This window comes from Triturus cristatus, chromosome 11, assembly GCF_964204655.1.
Source record: "Triturus cristatus chromosome 11, aTriCri1.1, whole genome shotgun sequence".
NCBI classification, from domain to species: domain Eukaryota; kingdom Metazoa; phylum Chordata; class Amphibia; order Caudata; family Salamandridae; genus Triturus; species Triturus cristatus.
In genome coordinates, this window is record NC_140594.1 from 1,036,305,106 (window position 1) to 1,036,326,700 (window position 21,595).

The 21,595-nt window shown below is 43.3% G+C and overlaps 1 protein-coding gene across 8 annotated transcripts in view; it reads right to left on the reverse strand.

The window, feature by feature from the left end:
* Positions 1 to 21,595, reverse strand: part of ATP13A3 (ATPase 13A3) — a 478,336-nt gene that overhangs the window by 329,916 nt on the left and 126,825 nt on the right. For 6 of the 8 annotated variants that reach the window (XM_085635250.1, XM_085635249.1, XM_085635251.1 and 3 more), the window contains 2 exons: positions 18,614 to 18,673; positions 17,064 to 17,157 (listed from right to left, as the gene is read on the reverse strand). In XM_085635250.1, coding sequence (XP_085491376.1) covers positions 17,064 to 17,108 — 45 coding nt within the window. In that variant the 5' untranslated portion in view covers positions 17,109 to 17,157; positions 18,614 to 18,673. The remainder of the gene's footprint in view (positions 1 to 17,063; positions 17,158 to 18,613; positions 18,674 to 21,595) is intronic. The other 2 variants (XM_085635252.1, XM_085635253.1) reach the window with 1 other exon arrangement.

Genomic DNA, 21,595 nt, shown 5'->3' on the forward strand with positions numbered 1-21,595 from the left:
AAGCCTGGGGGTACAATCATGTCCATGAATGAGGCAGAGAACTCATTGAGCCATGTTTCAGTGATGAACATGATGTCTATATCATGTTCAAGGATGCTTTCTGCCAGTTCAGTAGCATGTTTTGTGACCGATCTACAGTTAGTGAGTAGGCATTTGATGTTGTTCTCCTTGTTGTTAAGGGGGGCCATGGGAGTTTTACGATGAGTATGTGCTACCTGGTCTACATTACAGCTCTTGCAAAATGGCTGACAGACAAGCAAGTCCCCTGGATACTGGAGTAAAGGCCCGGCCAGCGGGGGGGCTGACGGTGATATGAAGTTCCACTTGCCTGTGTAATTGGTAACTTCTGAAAGCATGCGGCTGCTTTTGGTTACTGATTTTTGGAGGGGGATACTCTGTTCATCCAGCGTCCATCTTTTATTCCACATAAAATGTTAGGTAGACAAATATATTGAGAGAGGGACTACAACTCCCAGAATGTACCATTCTGCAATGGCCGAAAGCATGCAATGCAGCTGATTTACGATCCCAAAACGTACTGCCTTTATAATTTGTCTAGGGATTTATTAAATCTCATTTGCTTACACTTAATCAATTACTTGCAGCCTTTAGGCGCCTGGCAATGAAGGGTATTATTATTATTATTTTTTTTAATCTTTATTTAGATACCCGAACAAAAATAAACTTGTAATAAATACATTTAAGCAACATGCTTTAAGATTTTTCAGTACGTATCTAAAGGATGTCAATTATTTCTTTTTCCACCCTTCCCGTCTTCACAATTACGACCCCACCCTACCCCTCAACCTAGCATACCCCCCCCCACCCTCCCCACGAAACCAAAGGATACAGATTTAGATTAAACCTTGCTGAGCACTAAACCTAGAATTTTAGTATAATGCAAGAACCCCTTATTAGGTTTTCTTTAGTATCTCAGCTGTAGTTTGACGAAAAAAGAAAAAAAAATAAGAAAAATAAAATAAAAACATTTTTAAATCAGATCATGCCGTCTCTTCATTAATCCATTTGGTGATTGGTAACCAAATTTCAAGCCCCCTTTTTTTTTTAAACTCTTGAACCCCTTCTTGTGTATTTCGCTTTCTCCCAGCGGTAGGTAGCTAAGAATTTCCCCAGCCAACAGTGTACAGAGGGAGGTTCGTTGTCAAGCCAGACAGTGGCCAAACAAAGCCTGAACACCGCCATAGCTGCAAATAGCAAGACCCGATTTGGATTTGACAATGCTTAATTGCTTACTCCCAGCACAATCACTTGGGGCGAGAGATCCACCTCGACCCTCAGCATAAGCTTAATGTAGTTACCCACCTCACCGACCAGGATTGATAGTCGGGGGGAAGTTGCAAACATATGCACACTATCGGTGGCAAGCCAACCGCAGCGGGAGAAGTGTAAGCCAGTGGTGCCACCCCATTTAGATATCCGTGCTGGAGGAATGTACAAATTCAACCATGTTTTAAAGTATTGAACTTGTAAATTTGCCGAAAGAAATGCAGTCTGGCTCAATACTAGAGAATCCTTGCATTCCCCTACCACTGCTTGTACCGCAACCTACCAGCGGTTAGTATGTTTTATAAAATCATCTTCCATCATGTTACTAAGTAGTCTACAGAATTTGGATATTGGTGATGGAGCCCCTAGTGCCAGATCCAGTAAGGGAACTCTGAGGCCCCCGATTGCCTTCTTAGATAGAAAGTCCCTCACTTGTAAAAAATTTAGGAAATTGTTATTTCCAATCCCATATTTACTCTTGATACTGTCAAACGAATACATTGTATTATCCACCATAAGATCACCAATATGCCTTATACCCATATCCATCCATATTCTCATATATCCATCTCGGAAGATTTCTGACAGAAGATAGTTATCCGCCAGAGGGGTATATCTATGAATCCTACTTAATTTAAGTTTCTGCCTAACTGCCGTCCAAACCTTAAATGCTCCCAGCATGATTTTGAATTTCACTCATTTGAAGTATGGAAAATCAATATGCCGCATGAGACAGCCATGGGCCTCTGCCCCTAATACTAGCCTGTATATTGAAGTGTAGGATGTTTCCTCTGCTGCCACCATCTCTTTTCCCAATAATTCAGCCATCTGTTAAAGAGCTGATGCCCAATAATAAATTTGGAGGTTGGGAACAGACCATCCCACCCGATCTCTGGGTAGAGTCATGTATCTTAAAGCTCAGGAATTTCCAGATTATCTGATTGAAAGCAGAAATCCAAGCATTATTTATTTCAACTGGGATAGCCCTAAAGAAGTATAAGATTTTAGGGAGAAATAACATCTTAATGACGTTACATCTTCCTAGAAATGTACGGTGTAAGCAATTCATTCTATTAAAATCTATTTTAGTCTTAAGTACCAGTGGCTCCAAGTTGATTTGTACAATTTCGTCAGTATTAGCGGAGATCTCAACCCCTAGGTATCTGGCCTTTACCACTACCAGTGTATCGTTCAGGCCTGCTCTAGATTTTTTTAATAGCCTCCAATGGGTTAGCTGTTATTATCGCCAGATCATCCGCAGATACTAAAATCTTGGTATCCCCACCAATAGTCTGAACGGCCTGTATCTTGTTATTCTCTGTAATTTTATTAATTAAAGGATCGATATACAACGCAAATAATAACGGGGAGCAGGGGCACCCTTGCCGTGTGCCTTGAGTAACTTTAATTATATCAGATGTAACACCCATCATGGCTGTTCTAGCCACAGGTTCCTGATACATACATCTGATAGCCACAATAAAACCTTTACCCATGCCTTTCCTTTCGATGATTGCCCATAAAAAAGGCCAGGAGACCCTATCGAACGCTTTTTCAGCATCAAGTAATATTGCAGCCATAGGGTCTCCTGAAATCTTTGTATAGTCAAAAAGCGTAATAATGCATCGGATATGTTCAATCGTGCCCCTTCCCGGAAAAAAACCCATGCTGAAAGGGTGAAACTAACTTCTTAATGACTACGGCTAGCCTCTTTGCCAAAATTTTCGAATACATTTTTACATCACTGTTAACCAGCGTAATTGGCCGGTACGAGCCCAGTTCCTTGACAGATTTACCTTTTTTAGGGAAGACTATAATATTGGTGTGTTTCCAGGAGTCTATGACTAACAGTTCTAATTGTGCTCTGCGAAATAACACCAACATAAATGCAGAGATCTGAGTTTTAAACGTTTTGTAAAATTCCCCCGGGATTAAATCTGTTCCCGCAGCTTTGCTTGGTGGAAGGGAATCTATAGCTTCAAATACTTCCTCAAGTGTAATTGGCTTGTCTAATCTAGCACTCTCCTCAAGAGAAAGCTGCTCCAAAATGTGCCCCCTTAAATAATCTTCAATTTCTTGATCACCAGCCAGGACGTCATCAGTATATAGTTTTTGATAACATTTTTTAAATGAGGTGAGAATAGCATCAGGCTCGCTTACGTACCTATGATAGGATCTCTAACTTCCCTGATACGTGTTTGTACAGTTTTTTCCCTAGTGCGTACAGTTAATAAGTGACCCACCCTCTCACTATTCTCGTAGACCTTGCTCCTCCAAGCCAAATACCTGCTTGCCAATTTTTTAAGGGAGATGTCCGTAATAGCAGATCTTGCTATAGTGATCTTAAGTTGGGCTGCCTCTGATTCTGCCCCTGCAGACAGTACCTCTATCAATTCTGCTTCTGCCTTACCCAGATCCTCATACAAGGTCTGTAACCGGGCTTTATGTTTCCTTTGTGCCTCCCAGCCGTACCTAGATGTTTCTACTCTGATTCCTGACTTTAGTGTATCCCACACTATTCCTATATTGGCGCTCCCAAGATTCTCTTCAATAAATCTAGGGATCCATTCCTCCACTTGCTGTGTATACCCTTCTTCGCTTAATAGGGCCCTGTTAAATGTCTATTGTGTCTGAGAGGATTAGCGCCCAATATCTATTTCAATCACCAATGGGTTGTGATCCGACATGACTTTGGGGTATTTACTTCTTGCACAACCCTGTAAAAGCTCATGAGACACAAAGAAATAATCCAATCTCGCATGCACTTGGTGTGGTGCAGAAAAGTACGTAAAGCCAGGGTCAGTTTCTTTTTTTGCTGCCCATACATCGGCTAGCCCATGCAATGATTTAAGTTGTAGTAGTGATTTAAAAACTTTGGGTTTACGACCTTGATACATCGCTCCTCTGTGGGAGGAAACCTGACAACTCAGATTAATGTTCAGATCCCCGCATAGTATCAGAGGAAGAGGCCAACCTACAAGTTCAACCTTCAGCCAATCAAAGAGTGCAGGATCATCCAGCACTGAGCCATATATTGAGCAGAGAGTAAACATTTTATTTTCAAGGCCGAATTGCAGAATTACCCATCTTCCCATTCTATCTACGGATGTTCGCATAAAGCTACCCAGTCCTTTGAGCCAGTATTGCCACCCCTCTTGTCCGAGTTTCTTGTGTCGTGCTGGCAATACGTTGGTAGCCAGCCATCTCTAAAACCCCTTTCCTACAGCCTTCAATATGTGTCTCTTGAAAACATAAAATATCTGCCTTCAAATATTGAACGCAAAAGACACACAATTGATGGACGGAATGCAGAACAAGTCAAAACATTCACCCCCAGTCAAGAGATCTGGGTTAAATCCATCATTCTTTTGCTCACCATGCCACCCCAGTTTAGACCTGGCTATATGCAAATCAGTCTTGACTCTGTGCCTCATGGGAACAGTCCAGCCTGAACTGCCAAGCCAGGTCCTCCCTGGACCGGAAACAAGCCAGGATAGCTTGATTCCAGTGGCACAGTGAGCCCAGGACTCACGTCTGAGCATACCTGGCGCACTTAGGGCGAGAAAGCAAAAGACACACAATTGATGGACGGAATGCAGAACAAATCAAAACATTCACCCCCACTCAAGAGATCTGGGTTAAATCCATCATTCTTTTGCTCACCATGCCACCCCAGTTTAGACCTGTCTAGGACCGGTTTCGAGGTTTTTGCATTTGTCACCCCGAGTGGGACGGGTATGCTCAGACGTGAGTCCCGTGCTCTCCATGCCACTGGAATCAAGCTATCCTGGCTGAAGAGGGGTGAAACCCTGAACCGGTCCTAGGATGCTTGTTTCCAGTCCAGGGAGGACCTGGCTTGGCAGTTCGGGCTGGACTGTTCCCATGAGGCACAGGGTGAAGACTGATTTGCATATGACTGGGTTCAAACTGGAATGGCATGGTGAGCAAAAAAACGATGGATTGAGGCCCAGATCACTGTACTGGGGTGAATGTATGGCATTGTTCTGCATTCTGTCCATCAATTGTTTTTGCATTCAAATATCAAATCGTGGCCGATTCTCCTTCTCTTCTGGGGATCATTCAGCCCACATATATTAATAGATGCAATTCTAAGTTTCCTCATTACGAGATAAATTACAATTCCAAAGCAGATACCAATACAGTGCAAAAAATACCCAACTAAAGTACCTGGTGTTCAAATCCGTGCAAAAATTGCTCCCTACCTCCCTTTAGTTTCTATCAGCCCGCCCCTCTCCCCCCTCTCCAGCCCCTTCAAAAAGGTAAAAAAGGTCAGAGGACCCTTGTGATGCCTCCTGCATGTGTTGTGCCCCCTAGCCGTTCCCTGCCAGAAAGAAAGCCCATACAAGAAGAGAAAAATACAAGGCAAAAAACAAAAAAAAAAATCATAACAGATGGTTACATTTGCTATCCTACTACCATAACTTATTTCTCAGAGAGTTCGGTCAAAAACTCCTGAGCCTGTATCTTCGCCGAAAATACTCTAGTTGTGCCATTGCAAATAACTTTAAGTCTTGCAGGATTCTGTAAAAAAACTTCACAGCCCAGTTTCTGAAATGGAGTAATATCAATCACTCAATCAAGAACCACTTTATTCGATTATTTTAAATCATAAAAGTATACAGTATATGATTAACAATTTAAAATACATTCCAACAACTGCATAATTAAAAGATAATTTACCTCGGTGGATCAGATTTATAAAAGCTAATTAATTTCCTCCAATGCTGCCTGTCTATTCCTTCTTGACCTAATGGCTGCAACAAGAAAGCTGGCGACACCAAACATAGTTGCAGGGGATTCCATTAATTGTAGAAACAACAATGCAGGTTTGGCTTGTACAAAGGCTTTCCCTCTCAGAATAGGGAAAACAAACCTTTTCCTCGCTTCCAAATACAAAGGACAAAAGAACATAAAGTGCATTGTATCTTGCAAAGAGAAATCATCACATTTACATGGGGCCATGTCTTCCGGCTTCGACCAACCCTGGGGGACACTTAATACTAAATGGATCTGGTTGAAGCGGAACTTAATCAATAGCCATCTATGATGAGAGTTCGTAACAGTTGACAAATATGGGTGCATAGCCATGGTTAAAATAAGCAAGAGGTGAGCCCTTACTGTAGGTTTACATAACTCCTGGGATTCACGCTCAACCTCGCAGTGCTTAATATAATAAGTTTTAACCCACATTAAATCGGCTTTACATAGGCCTTCGGGATTGGTGAAAAGCTCTGGGCGTCCAATTTTCTCAGATATCAGTTTAATATAGGACAGCCACTGAATTTCCTTCATGTTATCTAATTTAATTCAATCTTTCAGGATACTATGGTTCAACGTAAGATCCGAATTCAACCAGGTTCTGATCCATAACAGAATTGGAGCAATTTTTATAATGTCAGAAATGTATCCTGTCCCCAATTCAAGATGGACCGAGTGGGTCGCAGTGGATTGGGGGATACCAAGGAGAGCACGTAAAAATGTATTCTCTTCTATTTGTATGGAATCAGGTTTAATGTACCCCCAAATTGCGGCCCCATTCCTAGCTATTGAAACCGTTTTAGCTTGGTATAATTTTAAAATAGCCTCACAGGGTTTCCCGCCCAGCCTTTTCGCAAAACCCAATATTGCAGCCGAGGAGCTACGCACCGCGTTCACCTTGATAGATAATTGGGGAGCCCAGGTACCTTTATCGTCAAAGACGACTCCTAGGTAGGTGAACACTTTCACTCTAGTGATAACTTCTCCATTGCAATAAAAGGTTTTGGGGAGGTTCTTTCCCTTACCCAGAGCCATAATGTGGGATTTACCATTGTTAACCACAAGATCCAAAGATTTCATAAAATCCCCAAAAGAATTCAATAATCTTTGTAGCCCGAGCGGAGTCCGGGCCAATAAAACTGTGTCATCCGCATAAAGAAGTACGGGTATAGGAGTACCTTCTACCCGTGGAATATCAAGAGATGCAGATAACAATTTATCTTCAAGGGAATTTATGTACAAAGTGAATAACATAGGGGCAAGAATACAACCCTGGCGTACCCCTCTGCCCGATTTAAAACTAGCAGTACATTTCCCCTCCTGGGTCATCCTTATTGAGGCTTTCAAATCTTTATGTAGTTCTGCCAGAAAGTACACAAGGGGCCTGTCCAGACCCAAATCCAGGAGCGTAGACCAAAGCTTAGACCTGGTAACCAGGTCAAAAGCTGTAGACAGGTCCATGAAACCTAGAAATATCGAGCCCCCTGAAGCTTTTGTGTATTTTGCAACAATTAGGTGTAAGTTAAGACATTGATCCTCTGTTCCCCTCCCTGATCTAAAACCATACTGGGCGTTGGAGATTACTCCTTTCTCTGTGGCCCAATTTGATATCCTAGCCAAAATAACCTTTCCTAGGATTTTAAATGAAGAGTCCAACAGGGATATGGGCCTATAGCATCTAGGATCTCCCCTTTGGCCCTTTTTAAACACAGGGATTATAATCGATTGGGACCACGACTTAGGGGGAGCTGTTACGGCCGCAGAGTTAAAAACATTTAACAATATTTTAGCCCAGTACTTCGAGTCAGCCTTATACATATCAGAAGGCACCTCGTCTGGGCCTGGCGCCTTGCGCCCGGCCGTATCCTCGATGGCTTTCTCCACCTCTTCAATAGTAAAGCTAATAAGAGGAAGGGGAGGACTAAAAATTGGTACCACAAAGGATTCCAGCTCAAGGTTACTCCCATAGATTTTTTCAAAGTGACCTAACCAATCCTCCTCTGGGATATTCAATTCTAGCACAGAGTTCTGGGAGCCAGATAGCAGAGGGGAATTAATAATTTCCCAAAATTTAGAGCTATCTTTCAGAATTGCTTTATCCATTAGGGCTACCCATGCATCTAGTTTAATTTCTCTTTTACGTGCCTGAATTGCTTGCGAATACTCTTTCCTTAGAAGGATAACTAGCCCTTTATTTCTAGGATTGTCATGAAGGGCTTTTTTAAGTCGTTTATGAGCAGCGGAGCAATTATAATTAAACCAACCACAGGCAGGGTTGCTTTTTTTAACACTGCCTTTCGAAGTGAGTTCATTAGCCACTTGTGAACAGATAGCTTCGAAAGCAGTTATTACATCCCTGTCATGAGATGGGGGGGGGGGGGGGGGGGGGATCAGCGCATATACTTAAATGTGGGCCAACCTTTAAGGTAATTGACTTAAAAAAATCTTCAGGGATTACCTTACTCCATTTGAATCTTCTCCCCTGATCTTTAGCTTTCACGGTAACTAGAGCAGGACTCAGGGCTGATTTATCCATAAGAGGGAAAACATTAGCTAATATCATTACCACCGGGTTATGATCGCTAAAACAGGAACGTAGAGCATTATAAAAAATCACGTACCTTAAAAGCCCTGCAGATAAAAATATGTAATCTATAATAGATTCACAGTCCCTAGCAACATACGTGGGGACACGAGAATTTTTATCCGGGAACCCCACTTCGTACAGCTCATTATTACTCAAAAGGGCCTCCAAGGCTTCCCCTTTGGAACTATGTTCAAAATGTTGAGGGGTTGTGAATTGTGGGCCGTCCTTATCTCTATAATGGCAATTTAGATTACATAAATGCACATTAAAATCACCCATCAGGATATAATAACAAAAAGTGGATTGATTGTCTTTATAGAATTCTAAAAATTGACAGCCAGTGAATATGCTCATTAGGGGACTCTTCGTTCTGAGAATTATAACAATTGATTAGTATAAGCTTGGTATTATTTGCCAGACTTACTTCTAGAATAAGGCAATTATAGGAAGTACATACAACCTTCTTAAGTCTTCCTATAATATTTACTGAGATCAAAAACATGAGACCACCCCTATCTCTTCCTGCTATAGATTTTTGGGCCGGAAAAAAATAGGAAGTGAAACCATCAATCCAGAAATCGCAGTCCTTATCCCAGGTCTCTTGGAGGGCTATAATATCATATGGAGTAATAAGCAGGCGGAGTCTCCATCTCCTCTCCACCTTTGCGTGGCAAAAGTCAGGTCGGACAAAAAAGGAGTGCCCTTTCCCCACCCTCTGGGCATTGGGCCTAGCCTTCCCACAGATGGATTGTCAGAGAAGAATAGAAGGATGGCCCTTGGTTTCTCATCTTGCCCAGGCCTCTTTTTAAGCATCAATGGGAATCGATGCACTCTCTGCACCTCAGACTCCCAGTTCCAGTGAGCCAGTTCAGAAAAGGCCTCCTTTAGTAATCTCAGCACGTACCCACGTATATCGTCCCCTTCCGCTTTTTCTGCAATCCCAAGTAGTCGGAGGTTATTACGACGTTGTCTGTTTTCAAAGTCCTCCAGCTTCCAGAGAGCATCAGTCATCCTGCCTTCATTAATCTATGTTTGTTGCCCAGAGAGTAAAAGTTGTCAAGGTCTGTGCGGGCGGTGGGGGGAGGGGGGGGGGGGGGGGGGGGGGGGGGGAGTTCTCCTGTAGCTTCCATGATATTATTGGCGTCGGTATCCGTGGCTTCTTGTTGTACAGTGCCTTTACTTCTTGGCCTCCCCTCCTCGGAGTCTGGTAAAGATTTTCCAGGTATTTCTGAAAATGACATGGCAGATCTGATAGTAGATTTGTCTAACTCTACAGTCTCTAGGGTAGTCTCTCCTAAACTGTGACTGCTGTTATTGGGCGGCCCTCCCCTTGGGGTCACCTTGCAAGAGCTGTCCAGATTTATTTTTTGCGAAAAGGATGCCTTTACCTTTGCTGGTTTCTTTTTTCCCCCCCTGGGTATTTGCAGACTCCCGGCCAGCAAACACTCCGGGCACAGTTTGTTGTTTTGATCTGGTGCCCGTTTCATTGGGCCGCTGTGCCCCATCATGTCTCTCAATATTGGCCCCATTTTTACTCAGCTCTCCACATTGCATATCGCTCCTGCTCGGGTTCGAAATCAGGCCTCTCACCTCTGTGGTCGCGCGCCGAGTCGCGGATGCATCTTTGACTCCAGCAGGGGCGTCATTGTCTCAGCGCGGACTTCCCTTTAGCCAGCGTAATGCAATGAACACTGCTCGTAAGCCTTGTCTCCATGGCTACAATGTTGCGCCCAGCCTCCACCGCTTTGATCTCCGGCAGCCTTCCTGCAGCAACAAAGCATCGACGAGTCTCCCTGAGTCTCCGGAGCACCCCGCCTCGGACGCCAGTCACCGCCGAGATAAACGTCCCCAGGGCGCTAGCTGTCAGAGCGCCAATCAGCTGCAGCCTCATCATTCTTCCTCCGGAAATAGATTATATTAACAAATCCATCGGAGTGACTGTAAGTAATTTAGATAGCGTTCTAGCCCGGTTACTAAATGCCTTTTCCTCGCTTCATAAAACTCAAATCAGCGCGGCAGGGACAGCGGCTTTCACAACGCTCACGCAGCCGCCATCTTGCCTTCTGACTTTCGGCCGGGTATTGTTTATTTATTTATTTATTGTCATTTATCAGTCTGTATATGCCCTTTTATCTTTTCTCTCTAAGCGCTGGCGGACCAGTTCAACGTTTTAGGTTGACTAACTGTTAAGCACATCTCACACTGCACTACTGATGTACTATAGTAGTGGTGGGTAAGGATTCGAGTACAATGGTATCAGGACTCCTATGAGCAATTGTGGTCAACTCATCAAAATATTTCTGCCTAAGACCAGCGGTTGCCAATAAACCTGGTCACATGACAATGAAATGACCTTTCCAATGTCATGCCACTGTTTCTGTATCCACAGAGTCTAAGCACATCTCACACCGCATTACTGATGTACATTGGAAAAGTGGCGGGTAAGGATTCATGTACAATGGTACCAGTGTTCTAATTAGCAATGGTGGCCTACCCATCACAATATTTCTGCCTAAGACTAGCAGTGGCTAATAAACCTGGTGACGTTGCAAGGAAATGGTCTTCCCAATGTAATGCCACTGTTTCTGTGTCCACAGAGTCTGCATGTCCTATCAATAACTTTCAAGGTTGTTTTATGCATTTGGGTAATTCTTACCAGGCAGTAAGGCATGTCCAATCTGAAAAGATTACTTGTGCCAATTACATGTGCAAAACCAGAAGATGTATTCGTATGGTGAACATCAATCCCTTTAAAACTTCACGTTTAATGCTCAGTAGCCTTTCAATGGAACATCACGAATGAAACAACTGACAAAACATCGCCCACTCATTCCTTCTCAAACCTTGTACTTTGAGATAGCCTCATCTGGGCTTCTGCTCTATGCTTCTGCTCCAGCATCAATAGGTGGACATAAAGGCTTTTCTCCATTTCCACATTAACTAAACATATGTTTACCTTAGTGGCAGCATGCCATCACTAGGGCAGCACAATGTATGGGAGATAGTGGAATAAAGGGGAGCTGGCAGATTGAGCAAAGAGTGGCCTAACCCAGCTCTTTCAATTACAACTCATGAGGTTTAAATTGAGGTAGTGAAACAGGGCATATATCTACCATCCCTGTCCCCTAAGCTATTTGGATTAATAATTCTTATGAATGTGGCACTTAATTAAAGCAGGAAACAACACATTGTGGATAATCTCCTTGCGCGGAACCTATTCACGAGGATTGAAAAGTTACGCATGTATAAATCTGGGGTTAAGATCATCAGGGAGAGCGGATGCTGGTCCTCCAATATTATCGTTATGAATTGTTCCTGGGCTCCATTCGTCAATGTATTACAGAGGTACCATTGTAGCTAAAGAATCCATTATCCTTTTCAAAGTGAAATCTGTCCAAGAACCCTGAGCCACGCTTAGGAGTGTCATTGTCGTGCAACCTTTTTTTAGCTGTATCAGACGACAGGGTCCGATCAATTCACTCTTGTGGCCAGGCACTCCTGCTGTGGGGTTGCTTTTCCGGAGTCTCTGTCTTTTGTTCTCATTCTTGGTTTTGCTTTGCTAATTTGTTTTGAGATAAACACTTGTGTTTCACCCCTCGACTCTGTTTATTTAGTGCTTTGGCCCCAGTCAGCATTTGGGTGCCAGGCCTGTCTGTTGTCTGAAGGGTTCTGGTGACATTTCATCAAGGTCGCACAGCTCCAGCCAGCGTTTTCGGTTCTTGGCCACTCATTGGTTAGAAGAATTGAGGTCTTGTGTGATCTTGGCGAATCCTTAAGTCAGGCAAATGCAAGTGGCCTTCAAATGATATGGGATGGTTCTCGGCCACTCATTGGTAAGAAGAATAGAATTCTTGTGTGATCTTGGCAAATCCTGAAGTCGGGCAAAGGCGAGCAGTCTACAAATGATCTGGGGCGTTGTGGGAGACTTCTCCTGGGGCAGCCTGTGCCAATTACTTGAGGAGATGGCGAATAGCAGGACTTCGGTCACCTGGCTTATCATTCTTTATGTTGCGGTAATGACTTGGGAGTCTTTGGAAATAGGCACTTAATATAATCTGCTTATTTTTTTTAGACTGCCTTGTTGAAAAAGAAAAGGCATTGGAGACAATCATTGACTTGCCATATATTATACTGTGAAAGGGTTGGAGGGTAGTTCTACCTTCGTGCGCTCTCAATGAGTCTGCCAGGCACCTGACAAGTCCCTTGATAAAATTGCTTAATAGGCTTTTCTTGAGGACTGTTGCTCGTGCTTCCTTGAAAGGTGTTCAAATCCTGAATTTGGCCCATTTGTTACCCCAAGCATGGGCAGTGGAACTCAATTGATCAAAGGGGGGTTAATGTACCTTGCCCTTCATAGATACTCCATAGTACTGCCCTGGGGAGGTGGACCAAAGTATAGCCTGGCTGCCCAGGCCCTTTTCCAAAAGTGTGCCAAGGGAAAATCTCTCATTAGGGCTGGCTCTGCCATGGTGGCTTTGGACTCAGCTTTTTATCTGGCCTGGCTCCCTGGCTCCATTTGTCTTGAGTTATATTCAGTAAGAGGTCCCTGTAGTAGGCAGGAGGGTCCCATTTCGTTCTCCAATGTTGGAAGGTACAGCTCGGTGATCAGCCATGATTGTGGACAGAGTAAAGGTTAGAAGACTAATATATAGTTATCTGTGCAGGTTTTGAATTACGGATGAAAGTAATGCTTTATATTGTTGACAATTGTATATGCAATGTTAATTATGATAACGCCTATTAACAATATAAAATAGTACATGCATCATTCAGTAAAGAACTCCAAACCAAGTAGTGAATCGGCAGTCAGATACGTACGAGTTAAAGTGTTACTTTCAAAACAAGGAACAAGTACATTTTCTAAAAATTCTGAGAGAAATTTCTAAAGTGTAGAATTCGAAGTACTTGAAAAGGGAAAGTAAACGGGCCATCTACTCTAGGTCATAATAGCAGCATTTTCTACTTTATTTATTACGTCTTTCCAGTGCATTTTGTTTTTGTACAGCATGCTTTGTGATTTAATACTTGTATCCATGTTCTTAAATAACAGTAATATGTACCCAAGTTCTTGACTCCTCCTGAAGGACCGTTAAGGGGGGGGGGGGGGGGACAGAGGGGGTTAAGGGTGTATTTGTGGAATCCTGTGTACAGCTCAAGGGAGATATGCACACTAAAGGGCTTATCAGGAAAGTAACAGCAGAACATGACATCACTCAACTCATCGACTATTTAGAGAAAAGCCAGATCTGAAAGTCACTTTACTCTGAAACAAACCTCGAGTGTGAATTCTTCACCGCCCATCCTCCCTATTCAAAACTGAAAGGCAGCACTTACAGATGGAGTTTCACGAACCCCAATGTCTAGTGTGAACCAAGATCCTTTGTTTCGGATTATAAACTATATATCCAGGCCCATATGCAAACCGGTGACAAATGTCCAAATGTGGAAGAAGAAAAACATCTCAACCAGGTCTTAGCTGAGGGGTGCAAGACTAGACCAATTCTAGAGTTCACATGAGAAAATAACTCTTACAGGGCCTCCCTAAAAATGCATTGGAACACTCAGCAACACACCACATTCAGCCACTCACAACGTTGACCGCATCATCACAGTCTGCATCGCGCTGCACTGACCCAAAGCCCGCAGTGTGTTAAAAATGGCCTGCCCGACATTTTAAATCCACCTTCCACCCAAACTCACTAAAATACCAGGCTGAGAAACTTTCAATTCCAGATGGCTTCAGTCCTTCACAGCAAAGATAACTTGTAAATGAAGATGCCAGAAATAAACTGAAAAAGCAACAAATTTGGAGTGAACTTTTTTTCCTGGAAACGCATTAACTTTCAGTAACTCTCCAACTCCCGCACTACCAACGCTGAATCAATGGCTCACTGTCTGCTCATGCTTTTTCATCTTTGCAGCCACCACCTCGTGCTCAATACTCCATCCCTTCCTCTTATCGCACCTGACTGAACTGTTTGCACATCACCCGCTTTCTAAATACTGAAATCGACCCTCCCTCATCAATTTCAGTAATCTCACAACTAAGGTCCACAATAAAACCACCTCTCTGCCTCACCATGTTGCTTTCATCACATATGGCTTAACCCACAGCAGCTGCTTGATTCGTGGTCTTAATACATTCCCTCCTTAAGCACATTATGTCATTACCTTTCCCATTCTGCACAAACTGTCTATAGTAAGAGCGCTTACACTTCTGCCCAGTCGGTTTTCCCTCACATTTTAATGAATCACACCCTACCAATTCATGCTAATTCCATATGCACAACCATCTCTTACGTAGACACTCGGGGGACGGCCAGCTATATCACTCAGAGGCTCGCCCACAATATCCTTCAGACTTCCTCTCAACCCTTTGCATGCACCTCTATGATGATTGTTATCCACGCCTACCTATCCATACTCCCACTCCATGACTGCATGTGTATTAACTGCACACACACGCACACAAAGCCCTACAAGAAGCGGGACCTGCAAACCTTAACCACTGCCTGGCATTCCACACATCCACCAGAGACCTCCGCTCCACCCAACTGGCCCTGGCCACCGTCCCACGTAACCCAAAGACCACAGCCAGAGGAAGATCCGTCTCCTACCTCGCAGCAAAAGACCTGGAACACCCTGCCTTTCCACCTCAGGGAATCACCATCACTGCCTCAATTCAGGAAGGACCTCAATGCAGCGTGCGCAACTAAATTAGTTTTATTTATTTAATTGTTTACTGACACCGTTCATCCATATTCCGGTGATCACTACCCCCCCACCTTGCCCCTCCCCCGCCCCGCCTCACGGAACTCCGTCCACGGGCTGCTACTGAGTTTTACTGATTAAAGTATACAGCACACAAACCATATTGCGTGGAAATATCATCACCCAATGTATTGAATTGATCGTCAGCACAGTTCCCTTACAGCTATTTAACTTTTGTTATGTACTAGAAAAAAAATACATTGTACAGCCTTCCTTGAGCAGAGCCCGAGCAGCCAGCATGATGTTCATATAAATCCTCTCACTTTGAAGGCAGGGAAATAAAAAATAAACACCAAGCTCCCTGTAAGACACCATTTGGCATCTTACCCTTGTCTTCGAATGCACAGCAAACGTGACAAGATTAGAACAACATTTAAAGGTCTGTTTACAGAAAGCAAGTTTGTGGAAGAATACAGTAAACGAGATTTGGGCAATAAGATGGACAAACTAGAGCTGGACCGCCTAAAGCAAAGAGAAATTCAGTAAACAGAAAGCCAGAAAATGTAAGTTACAAACCACAATGCCAAAGGTGAGCAACAGGTAGAATGCATTACTAAGTCAACTTTCTGAATACCCCCCAAGATCTCTTTAGCTGTGCTGTCTGGTAGGCTGCTACCAAAAACTTAAACAGGGTATGATTTTTTTAAATGTAATCTTGGTACATTTGATTTATTTCTATTTATCAATTTAAGTAATCGAGCTGTAACATTTATTGTTTTGGTTATAGGTTAATAATAAATTATATTTTTATTTTACTTTATAAAAAGAAGAAGAAGAATTAAGACGCTATTATTTTTTCCTACACTTTAATGTATGGGAACTTCTGCCTATGATTGAAGAGTTACTAGCATTAACTTCATATTCCCAATTCTTATTCTAGTAGGCTTCACTCCCTGTTTGGAGGTGCTGGAGACATGCACATATGCCCCTAACAGTAAATTTAAACTTGCACATATGGAATAACAAAAAAGTGGAAAGAACTACGAGGTGCAGTAACAAGTTTACACACGGGTAAATGTGCGCATATATAATTACCTATGGGAACAGGCCCACCATCGTCTCTCATGTTTAAAAATATGTTCATTTTGTATCAGAAAAGAGAGGCTAGAGGTTCTAGGGATTTCTTTATTTATTGTGATGCACATCAGTTGTACAACGTACAAACATTCTGGTAGTAAACACATGGTCGGGAAGAATTGGATGAGCAGGCTTTTGCTTTTAGATGATCAGAATTTGCTGCACAAAACACTTACCCAGTCCTTTGAAAAAGGTGGGCTTGTCACTTTGCAAAATATACTCCAAAGAGTAACCAGAAAGACACAGGAGAGAGAGATCTCTTGTAATACTTGCTATCCAAAAAAGAATCATTTTTGTGCAGTGTTTCAAATTGATGTTTTTCTCTCTAAGCATCGTCTTTTGCCCAGTTTAATAGTACTCAATTTACTGAGCTAGGAAGAATGGAAGGTTCAGCTTTCAAGACTGGGATTTGAACTAGAGGTCTGCAGACCACAACACATTGAAACAGCAAGTGTTTAACTCACTGAGCAACCATTCAGGCTGAAGGACACGTATGACTGGTCTGTGGAGAACTCAAACTAGTACTTTAATCAAAGCAAAATTGGACTATTTGACTAATTACCATCTCATCCTCCTCGTCTTTGTTGATCCTTTTCTCTTTCTCCATGTTTTCTGCATCAGTGGCTTCTTCTATTCTTCGAGGTATTCGGAGGCAGCTAGAAATTAGAAAAATACAAAAAACTAAGTTAGAATGCATAGGACAAGTATGACATGAATGTGAAAACCTGCAATTCTGCAAAAAAAGTATGATAAATACTCTACTGTGCGTTTTATTTGAACAATGTACATTACTAAGATGAATGTATAAGGTATGTACCATTATCATCCCTGTGTGCTGACCCAAAATATTGGCCAACTACCATCCTATCTCCAGTTGACTACTTAGCAGAAAACCCATGCAACTATGATGATGAGTCAAACTTAAAGATTATGTGGAATTTAACCAACGTCTCCAGGGGCACAAAGACTGTCTTGATTAAAGCGCCATGAGCTACTTATTCATTGGATAAGGACAACTAAACTTCCCTCAACTGGATTGACCTGCCACCTACAACATATAGACCATGCAGTCATAATTAAGAAGCTGGAATATTGCAGCAGGTACTGTGCTGCAAAAGATCCATTAATTGCTCTCTAACCACAGTTAGGACTTGATTATTCAAATCCTCCACATATCCAGTGGACAGGAGCATAAGGCAAAGATCTCCTTTGTGTTTTCCCTTCATCATCTACATATACCCTTGGGCTCAGTTGCCTGAACAGCACCAGGAGAACCCTTAAATTTACCCTATGACACACAAATACATTTTCCTTGGATAACAGGCTAGAGAACCCAACCAACATATTTCTCCTTCCGGTTAACCAGAGGTCAGCTAATGAAGTTACCAGTACTTTAATGGTGCCATGACCTAGATCCTCTTAAACAAAGTGATAAGTCCTTTTCACTACCATTTGCTTGCCCCCCGCAAGCCATGGAACCAGACCCTTCACCTCACCAGAAATTAGGGCCTCAGAATTTTCTTTTTAAAGGCAGACCTCTCATTCTCGTACCCCCAATCAATTTGGTGGCAAGGGGCAGAAATAGGCCTTTATAAATCATCTCACTACTACACACCAACAACAGAGTTAAACTACCCTTATCCAAACACCACTCATCTACTATGGTGCCCCAAATAAACTCACTGCCAGGCTCCAAAGACTATGGAACCAAACAGTCAGTCAGGGGCTTAAAAGACGTAAACTCGCGCTTAAAGATATCCACTGGCTCCCTCGTAATGGCAGCATCAAATTTAAAGTCCTACACGCCAACCACAAAGCAAATTGGGGCAAAGTCCCTTTAGCTCTCCGAAATGGTCACCTCACTAAGCTTCACCCAAGGCTTTCCACTCAATGTTTGATCCACAGGTGAACCAACGATCATTCACAAAGGGGTGAAGCAAGGAGGAAGACCACTGGGCTTGTATTGGGACCTAGACGGTTGCATGCACTAAGGCCAAATGAAAGATCTCAACCAAGCTACAGAAGTTAAAAATGGTTTTAAAACTTTACCCCTCTAATTTAATTCCAACATACAGGAGTAGCAACAGAATAATGTTACAAATAGTTAATTACCCATCAACTGGACTTTAGCCTCCCATTCTGTAAACCTTTTCACTCCTCTTGTCATTTGCTCTAAACAAAAGTAACAAAGAGGAAAGTTGGTGCACTTTACAAAAATGAAAACACTCATGGCAACGAAACAAACAACATCTTAACAATAACTCAATTTTGGCAACCTCTAAACAAAGAAATAAAACAAGCATTGGCAAAGCCAAAAGGGTCTCGCCTAAGCAAGAGCTTTTGGATTTGGCAAGGTGTTTTAACCATGTTGTACACCATTGTGGCTGCTGTTCAGCATGGATAAAAGTTAGTGGGGTGGAGTGGGGTAGATTGGCGTAGAGTAGAGTGGGGAATAACGGGAGTGGGGAATAATGGAGCGGGGTGGTTTGGAGTAGATTGGAGTGAGGTTGAAAAGGGTAGACTGGAGCTATGTAGATTTGAGTGGTAGATAAGAGTGGGGTAGATTGGGGTGGAGTGGGGTAGAGTGGAGTAGGTTGAAGTAGAGTGGGGTGATTGGAGTGGGGTAGGTTAGGTCAATTGTTTAGGGTAGAATAGAGAGGGGGTAGATTGGAGTGGGGTAGAGTGGAGCGGGGTAGAGTGGAGTGGGTGGCTGGGAGTGGGGTCGGATAGAAAGGAGTGGAGTCAGATAGATTGGAGTGGAGTAGCGTGAGAGATTGGGGAAAGAGTGGAGTGCAGTAGATTGGAGTGGGGTGGGGTAGATTATTGTGGAGTGGAGTAGACTTGATGAATTAGAGTAGGGTAGATTGGAGTGCAGTAGTTTGGAGTGGAGTGGGCCAGAGTGAGGTAGTTTGGAGTGGATAGGGATAGATTGGAGTGCGATAGATTGGAGAGGGGTATACTGGGGCAGATTGGAGAGGAGTACATTAGAGAAGAGAGAGGTAGATTAGAGTGGAGATGAGTTGAACAGATTGCAGTGGAGTTTGGAGTGGTTGAGGTAAATTGGAGTGGTTGGGGTAGAATGGAATGGGGTAAACTAGACTATGGTAGAATGGAGCGGAAGAGGTAGAAGTAGAGTAGATTAGAGTGGTGTCAGGTAGTTACAGTGGAGTGGAGTGGGGTACACTGGGTAGAGTGGAGCGGGGGTTAAATTTGAGTTGAGTATGGTAGAATGGGTTGGAGTAGGATAGATTGGAGTGGGGTGGGGTAGATTGAGTTGAGTGGGATAGATTGAGAGGAGTGGACTAGATTGCAGTGGAGTGGGGGTAGATTCCAGTGGAGTGGATTAGACGGCAGTGGAGTGGGGTAGACTGGAGTGGGGTGGGGTAGACTGGAGTGGGGTAGAGTAGACTGGAGTGGGGTAGAGTAGACTGGATTGTACTGGAGTGGAGTAGACTGGATTAGAGTGGGGTGGGGTAAATTGAAGTGGGATAGATTAGAGTGGAGTAGATTGGGGTATATTGTAGGTAAGTGGAGTGGAGGTAGATTGGAGTGGGATGGAGTGGAGAAGCGTAGAGTGTAGTGTCATGTTGTGGAGTGAGTGACGTAGATTGAAGTGGTGTGGTTTCAAGTGACATGCCGTAGTGTTTTAGAGTGGAGGGGCGTAGAGTGGAGTGTCATAGAATGGACGGAATGCATTCCTAGGCCAGCTTTCTGAACGGCCCAAGATGTCCTTAGCACTGTCTGGTAGGCTTGGACCTACAAAGGGGACTAATGGGATAATTTGTACAAGAAGTTACAAGTGGAGCATATTATGTGTAGTAGGCTGAAATCAAATAAATTTAGAGGATCACAAGAGCAGGCTTAATTGCCATAACTCTATTCTTAGAATTAAATTCTAGTTTAATTTTAAGCTCTTCCTCTTATGAAAGAGTATGTCCTAGGATAAACCCGGTAGGATGAACAAGAAACACAGAATTACTTGGATTCATAACAGACTCAAATATGAGAAACAAACAACAACGAGAATTACTTTGATCACAAGAAACCAGTAGCATTACAGTCACAGTATTCATTGCAAGGTCAACCCTGATGTGATATGCAATGCCTTATTTTCTAGCCTCAGGTCTGACCTGAAGGTGTCTTAACTGCAAGCCCCAATAATTACTAAGGTGCCATGGACCCAGTAGCAATATTAGTGGCATAGTTTCTATAAGGTTAACCCATGCACACTATGAAATGAACATGCGCAAGTTATGTAAAATTTGGACTCCTATAGATCTTTGCACACATGTATAGCTACTCTTCAGTTCAGTTCAAACAATGAGCCACGGGAAATTAGTTTTCTTTTACCTCGAGCATTGGATGATGAATTCGGAAAAAATCTTCTCAATAAAGCGTAAATCTGCATGCAGGGGCACATTGGATGGTATCAGATTGTGGTGGTAGGGACAGGGGCACATTGGGTGGTATCAGATTGTGGTGGTTGGGAGGGGGCACATTGGGTTGTATCAGATTGTGGTGGTTGGGACAGGGGCACATTGGGAGCTTTCAGATTGTGGTGGTAGGGACAGGGGCACATTGGATGGTATCGGATTGAGGTGGTTGGGACGGGGGCTCATTGGGTGGTATCAGTTTGTGGAGGTAGGGACAGGGGCACATTGAGAGGTATCAGATTGTGGTGGTAGGGACAGGGGCACATTGGGTGGTATCAGATTGTGGTGGTTGGGCTGGGGCACATTGGGTTGTATCAGATTGCGGTGGTTGGTACAGGGGCTCATTGGGTGGTATCAGATTGTGGTGGTTGGGACGGGGCTCATTGGGTGGTATCAGATTGTAGTAGTTGGGACAGGGGCACACTGTGTGGTATCTGATTGTGGTGGCAGGGGCAAATTGGGTGGTATCAGATTGTGGTGGTAGGGACAGGAGCACATTGGGTGGTATCAGATTGTGGTAATAGGGGAAGGGGCACATTGGGTGGTATCAGATTGTAGTAGTTGGGACAGGGGCACATTGGGTGGCATCAGATTACAGTGGTAGGGACAGGGACACCCTGTGTATCAGATTGTGGTGGCAGGGGCACATTGGGTGGCATCA